The 15046-nt window shown below is 43.0% G+C and overlaps 1 protein-coding gene across 4 annotated transcripts; it reads left to right on the top strand.

Annotated features, from left to right (window-relative positions):
* The first annotated feature begins 9724 nt into the window (after positions 1 to 9724).
* On the top strand, positions 9725 to 14591 carry LOC112260848 (cold-inducible RNA-binding protein B). 4 transcript variants are annotated; one of them, XR_006084369.1, is made up of 8 exons: positions 9725 to 9826; positions 10607 to 10716; positions 10815 to 10921; positions 11136 to 11277; positions 11448 to 11628; positions 11751 to 11812; positions 14155 to 14234; positions 14342 to 14591. XR_006084369.1 is itself a non-coding variant. In XM_024436210.2 (7 exons), exons 2-7 carry the CDS (start codon positions 10617 to 10619, stop codon positions 12169 to 12171), a joined length of 606 nt encoding a protein of 201 aa, XP_024291978.1. In that variant the 5' UTR covers positions 9725 to 9826; positions 10607 to 10616; the 3' UTR covers positions 12172 to 13137. The 4 variants fall into 4 exon arrangements, 2 of the variants coding, with proteins under 2 accessions (XP_024291978.1, XP_024291980.1); XR_002955064.2 differs by lacking the exons at positions 14155 to 14234; positions 14342 to 14591 and adding an exon at positions 12158 to 13137 and having other exon boundaries at positions 11747 to 11812; XM_024436210.2 differs by lacking the exons at positions 14155 to 14234; positions 14342 to 14591 and adding an exon at positions 12158 to 13137.
* The last annotated feature ends 455 nt before the right edge of the window (positions 14592 to 15046 follow it).

Below are 15046 nucleotides of genomic sequence, written 5' to 3' on the forward strand. Positions count from 1 at the left end.
CCAACTTTAAACATCTGCTATCTGAGCAGCTTACTGATCACTCCAGCTGTACAGAGTCCATCTGTAAATAGCCCACCCAATCTACTTACCTCATCCTCATACTGTTTTTATTTTATTTACTTTTCTGCTCTTTTGCACACCAGTATCTCTACTTGCACATCATCTGCTCATTTATCACTCCAGTGTTAATCTGCTAAATTGTAATTATTCACTCCTATGGCCTATTTATTGCCTACCTCCTCATGCCTTTTGCACACACTGTATATAGACTTTCTTTTCTCTAATGTGTCATTGACTTGTTTGTGTTATTGGCTTGTTTATTGTTTACTCCATGTGTAACTCTGTGTTGTTGTCTGTGTCACACTGCGTTGCTTTATCTTGGCCAGGTCGCAGTTGCAAATGAGAACTTGTTCTCAACTAGCCTACCTGGTTAAATAAAGGTAAAATAAAAAATGTAATTACTTCGCCACCATGGCCTATTTATTGCATTACCTCTCTTATCCTACCTCATTTGCACATGCTGTACATAGATTTTTATACTGTATTATTGATTGTATGTTTGTTTATTCCATGTGTAACTCTGTGTTGTTGTATGTGTCGAACTGCTTTGCTTTATCTTGGCCAGGTCGCAGTTGCAAATGAGAACTTGTTCTCAACTAGCCTACCTGGTTGAATAAAGGTGAAATAAAAATAAAACCTAAATCAACCATTTATTGGATCATCAAGAACTTCAATTGCTGAGAAGAAGGCTTCAGGGCGCCCAAGAAAGTCCAGCAAGCGCCAGGACCGTCTCCTAAAGTTGATTCAGCTACAGGATCGGGGCACCACCAGTACAGAGCTTGCTCAGGCATGGCAGCAGGCAGGTGTGAGTGCATCTGCATGCACAGTGAGGTGAAGACTTTTGGAGGATGGCCAGGTGTCAAGAAGGGCAGCAAAGAAGCCACTTCTCTCCAGGAAAAACATCAGTACGGGGATTGGACTGCTGAGAACTGGGGTAAAGTCATTTTCTCCGGACAAGCTTTTTTTTCCAGATGTCCCAAACAATCTGAAAGGGGATTCATCAGAGAAGACAAGGTGTCATGCCAACAGTAAAGCGTCCTGAGACCATTCATGTGTGGGGTTGCTTCTCAGCCAAGGGAGTGGGCTCACTCACAATTTTGCCTAAGAACACAGCCATGAATAAAGAATGGTACCAACACATCCTCCGAGAGCAACTTCTCCCAAACATCCAGGAACAGTTTGGTGAAGAACAATGCCTTTTCCAGCATGATGGAGCACCTTGCCATAAGACAAAAGTGATAACTCAGTGGCTCGGGGAACAAAACAATGATATTTTGGGTCCATGGCGAGGAAACTCCCCAGTACTTAATCCCATTGAGAACGTGTGGTCGATCCTCAAGAGGCGGGTGGACAAACAAAACCCCACAAATTCGGACAAACTCCAAGCATTGATTATGCAAGAATGGGCTGCCATCAGTCAGGATGTGGCCCAGAAGTTAATTGACAGCATGCTAGGGCGGATTGCAGAGGTCTTGAAAAAGAAGGGTCAACACTGCAAATATTGACTCTTTGCATCAACTTCATGTAATTGTCGATGACAGCCAAGAGTGTGCAAAGTTGTCATCAAGGCACAGTTTTTCTACTTTGAAGAATCTAAAATCTAAAATATATTTTGATTTGTTTAACACTTTTTTGGTTACTACATGATTCCATATGTCGTAGTTTTGATGTCTTCACTATTATTCTACAATGTAGAAAATAGTAAACATAAAGAAAAACCCTGGAATGAGTAGGTGTGTCCAAACGTCTGATTGATACTGTAAATAAATATGGGACATAAAAAAAAGACAGTTTAGAACAGCATTGCCCTAGTAGCCTACAGACAGATTAGTCTCTCTTCAACGGAATCCATTTGCTTTCAACCCTGTGTTTTCCCGCGATGTTTCTATTTTAAATATTGCAAAAGGCCTGTTTTGGCTGCATGCTGTTGCAAACATAATCCCACACTCAATTCGTGAAAATATTTATAAAATATTTCAGCATATTTCGTTCGTTTCTGTGTGGCTAAATTCGTGTGAAAAGACAAATTTTCGTGCGACTTAATTCGTAGGAAAATACACACGTTTTTGCGCGACTTCATTAATAGGAGAAAAAAAAAATTCTGGTTAAATTTTGGAACAATCTATTGGGCTACCAAATATGTTTGCAACTTTCAAATAGGCCCGTTGAGCGAAAAACATTGTTTTAGAAAGTAAAACGAGAGAGAGATAGTCTTTTGGCACGAGCGCATCGTCCATCGCCGGTGAGTGAGCTGCGCATTATTGGGTAAGTCAGTGAAACTGGAAAGCTTTTTTAGGACTATAATTTTCTCTTCATTTTGTACAATATGTGTCTCCACACACCTAGGCCTAGGCTATTGATAGATGCAAGACAAGGTATTTTTTATTGATCTCAGATTCTACATTTTTTAGGTATTAAAAAAGATTCTGCTAAAGTCTCTAGTCATCTAATAAATATTATGTAGAATTACATGAAATGCGTTTATAAAAGGTAACCTTTATTCCGGAACATAGGCTTTAAAAAATATCACTATGTGCGCATCTTCTCCAAGCGCCTCTACTCTAGTGAACTATGCCAGCGCGCAAAAGCGATGTTATGCATGGAATGCTTTATTATAAAGGTGATTTCTTTCTCTCTTTCATACGTTCAGTTACATCAGAGCCACCAGGGCTCGGCTTGTTTTTTTCCCGGCACCTCCCAATTGACAAATTAAGCACTGCCCACTAATAGTTCACTTCAAAATCAATAACACTATACATCTTTCATGTTCATGTAAATTATAAAAGCAACATGTAAAGTGTTTGTCCCATGTTTCATGGGCTGAAACAAAAGATCCAAGACATGTTCCATACACACAAAAACTTATTTCTCTTAACATTTCTGCACAAATTTGTTTACATCCCTGTTAGTGAGCATTTCTCAGTTGCCAATATAACCCTGACAGGTGTGGCATATCAAGAAGATGTTAAAACAGAATGATCATTACACAGGTGCACCTTATGCTGGGGCCAATAAAAGGCCACTCTAAAATGTGCAGTTTTGTCACACAATGCCACAGATGTCTCAAGTACTGGGCAGATGGCAGTGTATGGTGTCGTGTGGGCGAGAGGTTTGCTGATGTCAAATCAAATCAAATGTATTGGTCACATACACGTGTTTAGCAGATGTTATTGCGGGTGTAGTGAAATGCTTGTGCTTCTAGCTCCGACCGTGCAGTAATATCTAACAGTTTCACAACATATACCCAATACACACAAATCTAACTAAATCAAATCAAATCAAATTTTATTTGTCACATACACATGGTTAGCAGATGTTAATGCGAGTGTAGCGAAATGCTTGTGCTTCTAGTTCCGACAATGCAGTAATAACGGGCAAGTAATCTAACTAACAATTCCAAAAAAAACTACTGTCATACACAGTGTAAGGGGATAAAGAATATGTACATAAGGATATATGAATGAGTGATGGTACAGAGCAGCATAGGCAAGATACAGTAGATGATATCGAGTACAGTATATACATATGAGATAAGTATGTAAACCAAGTGGCATAGTTAAAGTGGCTAGTGATACATGTATTACATAAGGATGCAGTCGATGATATAGAGTACAGTATCAACGTATGCATATGAGATGAACAATGTAGGGTAAGTAACATTATATAAGGTAGCATTGTTTAAAGTGGCTAGTGATATATTTACATCATTTCCCATCGATTCCCATGATTAAAGTGGCTGGAGTAGAGTCAGTGTCATTGACAGTGTGTTGGCAGTAGCCACTCAATGTTAGTGGTGGCTGTTTAACAGTCTGATGGCCTTGAGATAGAAGCTGTTTTTCAGTCTCTCGGTCCCAGCTTTGATGCACCTGTACTGACCTCGCCTTCTGGATGGCAGCGGGGTGAACAGGCAGTGGCTCGGGTGGTTGATGTCCTTGATGATCTTTATGGCCTTCCTGTAGCATCGGGTGGTGTAGGTGTCCTGGAGGGCAGGTAGTTTGCCCCCGGTGATGCGTTGTGCAGACCTCACTACCCTCTGGAGCGCCTTACGGTTGAGGGCGGTGCAGTTGCCATACCAGGCGGTGATACAGCCCGCCAGGATGCTCTCGATTGTGCATCTGTAGAAGTTTGTGAGTGCTTTTGGTGACAAGCCGAATTTCTTCAGCCTCCTGAGGTTGAAGAGGCGCTGCTGCGCCTTCCTCACGATGCTGTCTGTGTGAGTGGACCAATTCAGTTTGTCTGTGATGTGTATGCCGAGGAACTTAAAACTTGCTACCCTCTCCACTACTGTTCCATCGATGTGGATGGGGGTGTTCCCTCTGCTGTTTCCTGAAGTCCACAATCATCTCCTTAGTTTTGTTGACGTTGAGTGTGAGGTTATTTTCCTGACACCACACTCCGAGGGCCCTCACCTCCTCCCTGTAGGCCGTCTCGTCGTTGTTGGTAATCAAGCCTACCACTGTTGTGTCGTCCGCAAACTTGATGATTGAGTTGGAGGCGTGCATGGCCACGCAGTCGTGGGTGAACAGGGAGTACAGGAGAGGGCTCAGAACGCACCCTTGAGGGGCCCCAGTGTTGAGGATCAGCGGGGAGGAGATGTTGTTGCCTACCCTCACCACCTGGGGGCGTCCCGTCAGGAAGTCCAGTACCCAGTTGCACAGGGCGGGGTCGAGACCCAGGGTCTCGAGCTTGATGACGAGCTTGGAGGGTACTATGGTGTTGAATGCCGAGCTGTAGTCGATGAACAGCATTCTCACATAGGTATTCCTCTTGTCCAGATGGGTTAGGGCAGTGTGCAGTGTGGTTGAGATTGCATCGTCTGTGGACCTATTTGGGCGGTAAGCAAATTGGAGTGGGTCAAGGGTGTCGGGTAGGGTGGAGGTGATATGGTCCTTGACTAGTCTCAAAGCACTTCATGATGACGGATGTGAGTGCTACGGGCGGTAGTCGTTTAGCTCAGTTACCTTAGCTTTCTTGGGAACAGGAACAATGGTGGCCCTCTTGAAGCATGTGGGAACAGCAGACTGGTATAGGGATTGATTGAATATGTCCGTAAACACACCGGCCAGCTGGTCTGCGCATGCTCTGAGGGCGCGGCTGGGGATGCCGTCTGGGCCTGCAGCCTTGCGAGGGTTAACACGTTTAAATGTCTTACTCACTTCGGCTGCAGTGAAGGAGAGACCGCATGTTTCCGTTGCAGGCCGTGTCAGTGGCACTGTATTGTCCTCAAAGCGGGCAAAAAGTTATTTAGTCTGCCTGGGAGCAAGACATCCTGGTCCGTGACTGGGCTGGGTTTCTTCCTGTAGTCCGTGATTGACTGTAGACCCTGCCACATACCTCTTGTGTCTGAGCCGTTGAATTGAGATTCTACTTTGTCTCTGTACTGGCGCTTAGCTTGTTTGATAGCCTTGCGGAGGGAATAGCTGCACTGTTTGTATTCAGCCATGTTACCAGACACCTTGCCCTGATTAAAAGCAGTGGTTCGTGCCTTCAGTTTCACACGAATGCTGCCATCAATCCACGGTTTCTGGTTAGGGAATGTTTTAATCGTTGCTATGGGAACGACATCTTCAACGCACGTTCTAATGAACTCGCACACCGTATCAGCGTATTCGTCAATGTTGTTGTCTGACGCAATACGAAACATCTCCCAGTCCACGTGATGGAAGCAGTCTTGGAGTGTGGAGTCAGCTTGGTCGGACCAGCGTTGGACAGACCTCAGCGTGGGAGCTTCTTGTTTTAGTTTCTGTCTGTAGGCAGGGATCAACAAAATGGAGTCGTGGTCAGCTTTTCCGAAAGGGGGCGGGGCAGGGCCTTATATGCGTCGCGGAAGTTAGAGTAACAATGATCCAGGGTCTTTCCACCCCTGGTTGCGCAATCAATATGCTGATAAAATTTAGGGAGTCTTGTTTTCAGATTAGCCTTGTTAAAATCCCCAGCTACAATGAATGCAGCCTCCGGATAAATCGTTTCCAGTTTGCAGAGAGTTAAATAAAGTTCGTTCAGAGCCATCGATGTGTCTGCTTGGGGGATATATACGGCTGTGATTATAATCGAAGAGAATTCTCTTGGTAGATAATGCGGTCTACATTTGATTGTGAGGAATTCTAAATCAGGTGAACAGAAGGATTTGAGTTCCTGTATGTTTCCTTCATCACACCATGTCACGTTGGCCATAAGACATACGCCCCCGCCCCTCTTCTTACCAGAAAGATGTTTGTTTCTGTCGGCGCGATGCGTGGAGAAACCCGCTGGCTGCACCGCTTCGGATTGCGTCTCTCCAGTGAGCCATGTTTCCGTGAAGCAAAGAACGTTACAGTCTCTGATGTCCCTCTGGAATGCTACCCTTGCTCGGATTTCATCAACCTTGTTGTCAAGAGACTGGACATTGGCAAGAAGAATGCTAGGGAGTGGTGCACGATGTGCCCGTCTCCGGAGTCTGACCAGAAGACCGCTTCGTTTCCCTCTTTTTCTGAGTCGTTTTTTTTTTTGGTCGCTGCATGTGATCCACTCGGTTACACTGGTTGTAAGGCAGAACTCAGGATCCGCATCGCGAAAAACATATTCTTGGTCGTACTGATGGTGAGTTGACGCTGATCTTATATTCAGTAGTTCTTCTCGGGTGTATGTAAAGAAACCTAAGATGACCTGGGGTACTAGTGTAAGAAATAACACGTAAAAAAACAAAAAACTGCATAGTTTCCTAGGAACGCGAAGCGAGGCGGCCATCTCTGTCGGCGCCGGAAGTACCAAGGATAGAACTAACTAAGGATGGAACTAAGGAAAGGAATGAAGTATATATACATATATGGATGAGCGATGTCAGAGCCGCATGGACTCAGATACAGTTGAATAATATAGAATACAGGACATACATGAGATGAGTAATGCAAGATGTGTAAACATTATTAAAGTGACTAAGATACCGTAGAATAGTATAGAATACAGTATATACATATGAGATGAGAAATGCAAGATATGTAAACATTATCAAAGTGACTAAGATACCGTAGAATAGTATAGAATACAGTATATACATATGAGATGAGAAATGCAAGATATGTAAACATTATCAAAGTGACTAAGATACCATAGAATAGTATAGAATACAGTATATACATATGAGATGAGAAATGCAAGATATGTAAACATTATCAAAGCGACTAGTGTTCCATTACTTATAGTGACCAATGATTTCTAGTCTATGGGTATAGGCAGCAGCATCTAATGTGCTAGTGGTGGCTGTTTAACAGTATGGTTGCCTTGTGAACAGAGTGCCCCATGGTGGCGGTGGGGTTATGGTATGGGCAGACATAAGGTACGGACAACAAACACAATTTTTACGTGCATTTTATTGATGGCAATTTGAATGCACAGAGAACACTGAGATACCCATTGTCATGCCATTCATCTGCTGCCATCACCTCATGTTTCAGCATGATAATGCACGGCCTCATGTCGCAAGGATCTGTACACAATTCCTGGAAGCTGAAAATATCCCAGGTCTTCTATGGCCTACATACTCACCAGACATGTCAACCATTGAGGTTTGAAATGCTCTGAATCGATGTGTTGGACAGCGTTCCAGTTCCCGCCAATATTCATTAACTTCGCACAGCCATTGAAGAGGTTTGGGACAACATTCCACAGGCCACAATCAACAGCCTGACCAACAGATGCATATCTGTGTTCCCAGTCATGTGAAATATTTCGATGAGGTCCTAATTAATATATTTTAATTGTCTGATTTCCTTATATGACCACCATTTGCCTCAAAAGTTTCTACAGCTGCAACATCGAGAGCATCCTGACTGGTTGCATCACTGCCTGGCACGGCAATTGCTCGGCCTCCGACCGCAAGGTACTACAGAGGGAAATGCGATCGGCCCAGTACATCACTGGGGCTAAGCTGCCTGCCATCCAGGACCTCTACACCAGGTGGTGTCAGAGGAAGTGTCACATGCATGATGCTGGAGAGACGAAGCAGGTACAGGGAGTCAAACATTTAATATAGAATGAGACAGGAACAGCGTCAGCAAACGAGTAATACAGACAAAAAACTATTAATGCAGCAGCGGGGAACAGAGCAGGGGAACTGACAAATATAGGGGAGGTAAACAGGTGATGAGTGAGTCCAGGTGAGTCCAATCTCGCTGATGCGCGTGACGAGGGAAGGCGCCCTCAAGTGCCAGTGGGGGAAGAGCGGGAGCAGACGTGACAGGAAGGCCCTAAAAATTGTCAAAGACCCCAGCCACCCCAGTCATGGACTGTTCTCTCTACTACCGCATGGCAAGCAGTACCGGAGTACCAAGTCTAGGACCAAAAGGCCTCTCAACAGTTTTTTCCCCCAAGCCATAAGGCTCCTGAACAGATAATCAAATGGCTACCCAGACTATTTGTATTGTGTGCCCCCCCCAAACCCTCTTTTACGCTGCTGCTACTCTCTGTTTATCATATATGCAAAGTCACTTTAACTCTACATTCATGTACATACTACCTCAATTGGCCCGACCAACCAGTGCCCCTGCACATTGGCTAACCGGGCTATCTGCATTGTGTCCCGCCACCCATCACCTGCCAACCCCTCTGTTACGCTACTGTTACTCTCTGTTTATCATATGTGCATAGTGACTTTAATCATATCTACATGTACATTCTACCTCAAGCAGCCCGACTAACCGGTGCCTGTATATAGCCTCGCAACTGTACATAGCCTCGCTACTGTTATAGCCTTGCTGCTGTATATAGCCTCACTACTGTTATTTCTGGTGGCAGTTAGACTAGTGGTTAGAGCGTTGGACTAGTAACCGAAACGTTGCAAGATCAAATCCCTGAGCTGACAAGGTAAAACATCTGTTGTTCTGCCCCTGAACAAGGCAGTTAACCCACTGTTCCTAGGCTGTCATTGAAAAATAGAATTTGTTCTTAACTGACATGCCAAGTTAAATAAAGGTAAAATATAACTGATATTTTTTACTGTTGTTTTTATTTCTTGACCTATTATTACCTTTTTTGCACTGTTGGTTAGAGCCTGTAAAGGTTGTATTCGGCGCACGTGACAAACTTTGATTTGATTATATGAACTGTAACTCAGTAAAATCTTTAAAACTGTTGCATGTTTTGTTTATATTTTTGTTCAATTTAGATGCAGGCTAATGCCAAAGGTCAAACAATTCCATATACCGATTCATGCCAGCATCAAAATCTGGCATGGTCTGGTTATTTTTCTTCTTCTTTCAATAATACTTTAGGAAGAAAAGCACAGTAGCTTGACTAAGGCCTACAGTTGCAGAGACAAGCAAACCAAGCCTATGCATTGGGTGACATACAGTACATGCAGAAAAAGTGGACTGTGAGATACATGGACACACTGGACCACTAACATGTGTATCCTTTCCACTTCTGGATAAATGTTTTAGAAAATTGCCTATATAAAACTAGTGGGCAAAGTAGCCTGAATAATTATTCAAATATAGCCCAATTTGGACTGACTTTAAAAGTGTCAAAGACATTGGGCGTATAAGTTTACAAACTCAAATAGCAAACTCATATATTATTGAATAGCTGTTATAATTGTATCAATGCGTTTAAATTGTCAATGAAAGGTTACCGCGAAAAGATGTGCCCATAGTCAAATAAGACAAGATCACGCCCCCCCAAAGTCATTTAAATACTTCGCTAACAGTCGTCACAGACAGAGTGCGCTTCCATTTCTTTTGTGACGACGTGCCTCTCTAAACACCAGCTCTTCTCGTTCTGTCCGTAAAAGGTACGTTTTTATATATTTTGTGGCTGGTGTATTTAGCTGATTGCCTAATTTATCGTCATTTTGGTCGTCTTTAGGTATTGTAAATAATTATTGTGTAAATTACAGAAATGTAGTTATTGTTGCATAAACGTGGTTCGAAAGCCGCTTTAGCTAGCGAAAGTACTCGCTAACGTTAATTTTCGACATGTATTTCGCCAATTCACTTAAGGTTATTTAAAAAAAAAAAAAAAAATTCTGCGAGAACTAGCTAGTTAACATGAATTAAATACACGGATGTTGAACCCTTTTTATTTTTCTATTTTCAGTTCTCGTTTCACCTTACGTTAGCTATCAACTTCATTGTAAAGATGGCTGCGTCTCCGCCTTTAGCTTAGCACCAGGTGGCGAAACAGGCCAACAACGTGGTGTAAAATGGCGCTCCCTTCTTGGCCTGTTTAAAAAATAAATAAAAAATTAAGACTCATTTAGCCAGACGGTTAATCCGCGCGTATGGTTTACGCTTAATTTGTTTTTCACCATAGCAGGTTAAATAACGTTCAAAAATGTTGTATTAGCCTGAATTCCGATGATTATTGATACGTTGGCCTAGCGCTAACGGAGCTAATTATGTTGTGCGCAATGTGCGTCAGACAATTTGTTAACTACCCTAGATGTGACCTAGCTAGATTTCCAACTCATGTAGGTATCGGGAGTACGTTATGTAACGTTTGATATTAATGGAAATGGCCAGGTAACGCCACCTAATGGGATTTTATTTGACCCGGGCTTTTTCCCTTGCAGACAAAGAAACATGTCCGACGAAGGAAAACTTTTCGTCGGTGGCCTGAGCTTCGACACAACAGAAGAATCTCTGGCTGAAGCTTTCGCTAAGTATGGAAACATAGCAAAAGGTGCGTCCTAAGTAATTTTATTTGCGTGATGGTTGGCTACTAAATATATTATCAGAAATTGGGAACTTCCGGTTAATTGATGTTTTGGTCTCGCTCAGTTGATGTCATCAGGGACAAAGAAACGGGAAGATCTCGTGGATTCGGCTTTGTTAAGTACGATAATGCCGAGGATGCGAAGGATGCATTGGATGGCATGAACGGCAAGGTAGATATGTCGATCATTTTCTAAGGAAGCTTATTTACCTCGGTTTTTGCATGTATAATTATTATAGCGCACCTGTTTGAATATCTAGCACTACCACTATAAATGTTGTACAGCTGTAAACAATATGATGGCCCACCCAGACAAATGTCAATGTGTTAAACCCATACATAACCATTGTAGTTCATAATAGTTTTAACCCCTTTCTCTCTTGCAGTCAGTTGACGGCAGAACAATTCGTGTGGACGAGGCAGGCAAGGGTGGTGGTCGTTCTGGAGGCGGAGGTGGTGGATTCAGAGGGTCCAGAGGCGGTGGTGGATATGGCGGTGGAGGTGGATATGGAGGGGGGAGAGGAAGAGGTGGGCGAGTTTACTCGCGAGGTATGGGCAGACATTCTGCAAAATGGTGTGCTCCCCGTCCTCCATTAGCGTTTGTCCTGCCCTCCCTCTTGGCCGTAGTCAAACATTTCAGTGTGTTTTGCTGTCAATATGAGTTTGTTTTTGAACAGCCTGTGCTTGTTTGTTCCCAGGTGGTGGAGGATATGGTGGTGGTGGTGACAGGGGATATGGTGAGAGGAGCTATGGGGGTGGCGGTGGAGACCGGAGCTATGGCGGTGGCGGCGGAGACCGGAGCTATGGAAGTGGTGGTGGATACAGGAGCGGCGGTGGCGGAGGATACTCTTCCGGTGGTGGAGGATACAGGGACAATAGGTGAGGCGACACGTCCGACTGCCAATTAAGAGATGCTCAAATTGTTTGTAGAAATTCCCCTCTTGCATATTTTATATCGGACCGCGACCTTACCTATATATTTTTTTCTCCTCCAATGTTAGGGGCCAGGGAGGCTACGGGGATCGCTCTGGGGGATCCTACAGAGACAGCTACGACAGTTATGGTATGTATGAGTTATGTGTACTTACATAATGATGTGCTTGCATCAATAGGCCTAGGACACTTCCTCAGGGTTCTGGAATCAAATCTATTCCTCTGACTAGTATAGAATGCCATCTAGTTCAATGCGCCGTTCCTTCCTCCCTTGTACTCTGAACTCATTCAATTTGCTGGGATCATATTTGCTTCATCTTACGCCCAGCACTGTTTATACAGAGAGACCTCCCACACTAGTTGGTTCAGCTATTTGCGACTGTTTAGTGGGTAACCATGTTGGATGTGTCAAACTCAAATGTTCGTGAACTTGTTTCCTAAACTCAGTGTCTGTGTGCCCACTTCTTGTCCTCAGCTGCTCACGAGTAAAAATCTGCCCCCCCGATTCAAGATCATCCCTTGGCTGGCTGTATTTAAAAAGATGCGCTCCTCTCAAGAAATTTGTCCACGTGTTGACCTGATGATTTTTTGTAGTCCTATTCTGTGTTTAAGTAGCTCGAGCGTCTTTAAATTTAGCCATTGGGTTTCGGCCATTCATTTACAAACCATGTTTAATAGAAGTTCCAGTTGGAGATGTTCTCTAAAGGATGCATCTCTATTTGCTCTTATGGCATTTCAATTGATAAAGCATAATGTCTGACTTGTTGGTGCTGCAAATTTAGTGAACGAAAATATTGCTTCACATGGCTGTTTTTGAATAACAGCCTCAGTTACTTTCTACGCCCTGTTCCTATCCAGCACTGTCTGACATCACCATTTGAATCCTAAATATTAATATTGGGGATACCAATGGGGCTTGTTAACTTCCTGTTTTTGTTTTAAACGACAATGTCCGACCTACCTCCTGCCAAGTTTTAAAACAGTAAAAAAAAATATTCCACTTAGATGCTTTTGAAAACTGGCCGGGAAGTGCTTTTTGGATTTTATGAATGCATTCCTTGTGTTGCTAGGCAGCAATGCCTTCACCCATACCATTGAGGTTCTTGATATAGCCGACGGTCCTGTGTTAAGTTTCCAAAAAGAGTGAATTCCTTTAAGGCTGGTGACACTGCACGCCTGAAGTGGCCGGCTGTTCATGAAGTTGCAAATTGCAGTGGGCTACAGTCGGCCCACGGTGTTTTGCTCTGCTCAGAAGCCTGCATTTTAAATGTGCTTGTTATAATGGACTTAACTTAAAGAGAACAACAAAAACAATTCATACTGTTACTACTCTTCCCCAATATTCCACCTGGGAACGATTTTGTACTTTCTGTTCTTTGTATCATCAACATTGAAGATTATTTTTTTTTGTCAATTTTGGCTTCATGGAGCCCATTAAACGATTTGTTGAAAATACGTGTGCCTTGAACGTACTTATAGGGAAGTTAGCATTTTGCCAGTTCGTGTATCTTCATAGCATTTAAATGTGTCCCTTCTGTGGTTTTTAACTTCTCTGGTACTACAGAGACTTCACTTCAAACATATACATCCCAAAACTGGGAATAACTATACTGCATTTCACAGGAAGTGCCATGGTTCCAGTATTTTAAATAACTTCTGTTGGCATATTTTCCCTCTGGGGCCGACGTGTGGGGTTTACCTTTTAGTGGCTAATGGTTAGTGGGGTACTGGTAGTCAAAACGCTTTGACTATAGTTGCACTTAACAATTTAGTTTGATTACTTGATGCCACTGGGCACTAGTGGTTTGGTAAATAAATGGGTAGTTTATTTGCCTAGAGGAATATTGTATGATCTTGACATGACTAGTGTGGCCTACTCATGGGGGTGGGGGGGTCCTGTTAATGCTTCATTGCTCAGCTACAGAAAATGTCTACAAGTCCTTGGCGAATGACGTGTTGCTCCTACCAACCAGTGCTCATCAGAAGTGAAAGCTGCTCTCTTGCCTAGTTCATTTGTGGACAATCAATAGGCCAGTTCACGTGAGGTAAACTCCTTTTGCTCACATCCTTCAGTAATTTTTATTTCCAGCAATGTTTTAGCCATTGTCCCCCTGCTGCAGAGACTGCCAGTCAAATGTCCCCTGGCCATTTTGCAACACACGATGCTTAAGTCCAACTGCCCCCTCTTGAAATGTGCCTTAGCAAAATGACAACCTGGCCTCCGTACGACTACTCTTCCGTCATGTCTTGTATGTATTTCAGTCAAACTCAATTGTGATCACCTCAATTGCCCCTCTTGATGTACAACCCACTGATCTGTGTTTTTGTTTCTTGCTCTGTTTTATTTTTATAGCGTGGTTCTAAGCATTGTGTATAAAGTCTGGGTAGTTGAACAAGTTAAGCTGTTGCATGCCAAAGTCCTGTTGTCTTTGTGAGATTCTGTTCTAATGTCATGACTGTCTTCTCTTTTAGGGTGAGTTAACTTTTTGGAGACTGAACTCTCCAGTGTGTCAGATGGTGATAAACTGGAACCTTCTGCAGCAGTCTTCCAGGTTAGTCTTTTGTACAGTTTTGCGTATCTGTTAAGCTGCCATTTCAAATGCTCTGAAAATGCATGATTTATGCAATATTGACTAGTTCTTTCATTCCTTGGTCTTAGGTCCAGTGTCTGGAGGTGATGTGAGCGGCAGTGGAGTCAACACATCAACCCAGTACTCTGCATTGAAGACACTCAGCCAATGCAGTCACTGGTTCCCAGGAGTTTTGGGAAAACATATTTTCCCATCTAAACATTATGTATAGAGATCCTACAAGCTGCATCTCTTTGGGGAGACTGCTTTAGGTAGGGTGATTTGTCTATGGGACACCATACTAACATGTTATAAAAAAATAAATAAAATGAAAAGATACACTCTTCGTGTTTGTTCATAGCTCTAGATGGATGTAGTCAATAGTTTCACCTCTTCCAATAACTAGTAAATAAACTCTGATTTTATTTTTTATTTAACTAGGTAGGCTAGTTGAGAACAAGTTCTCATTTACAACTGTGACCTGGCCAAGAAAGCATAGCAGTGTGAACAGACAACACAGTTACACATGGAGTAAACAAACAGATCAATAGCACAGGAAAAAAGATACTATATACATTGTGTGCAAAAGGCATGAGGTAGGCGAATAATTACAATTTTAGCAGATTAACACTGGAGTGATAAATGATCAGATGGTCATGTGCAGGTAGATACTGGTGCAGAAAAGTGAAATACTATGGGGATGAGGTAGTTAAATTGGGTGGGCTATTTCCCGATGGACGGCGTGCAGCGATCGGTTAGCTGCTCAGATAGCAGATGTTCAAAGTTGGTGAGGG

Source organism: Oncorhynchus tshawytscha, linkage group LG10 (genome assembly GCF_018296145.1).
Source record: "Oncorhynchus tshawytscha isolate Ot180627B linkage group LG10, Otsh_v2.0, whole genome shotgun sequence".
Classification (NCBI taxonomy): domain Eukaryota; kingdom Metazoa; phylum Chordata; class Actinopteri; order Salmoniformes; family Salmonidae; genus Oncorhynchus; species Oncorhynchus tshawytscha.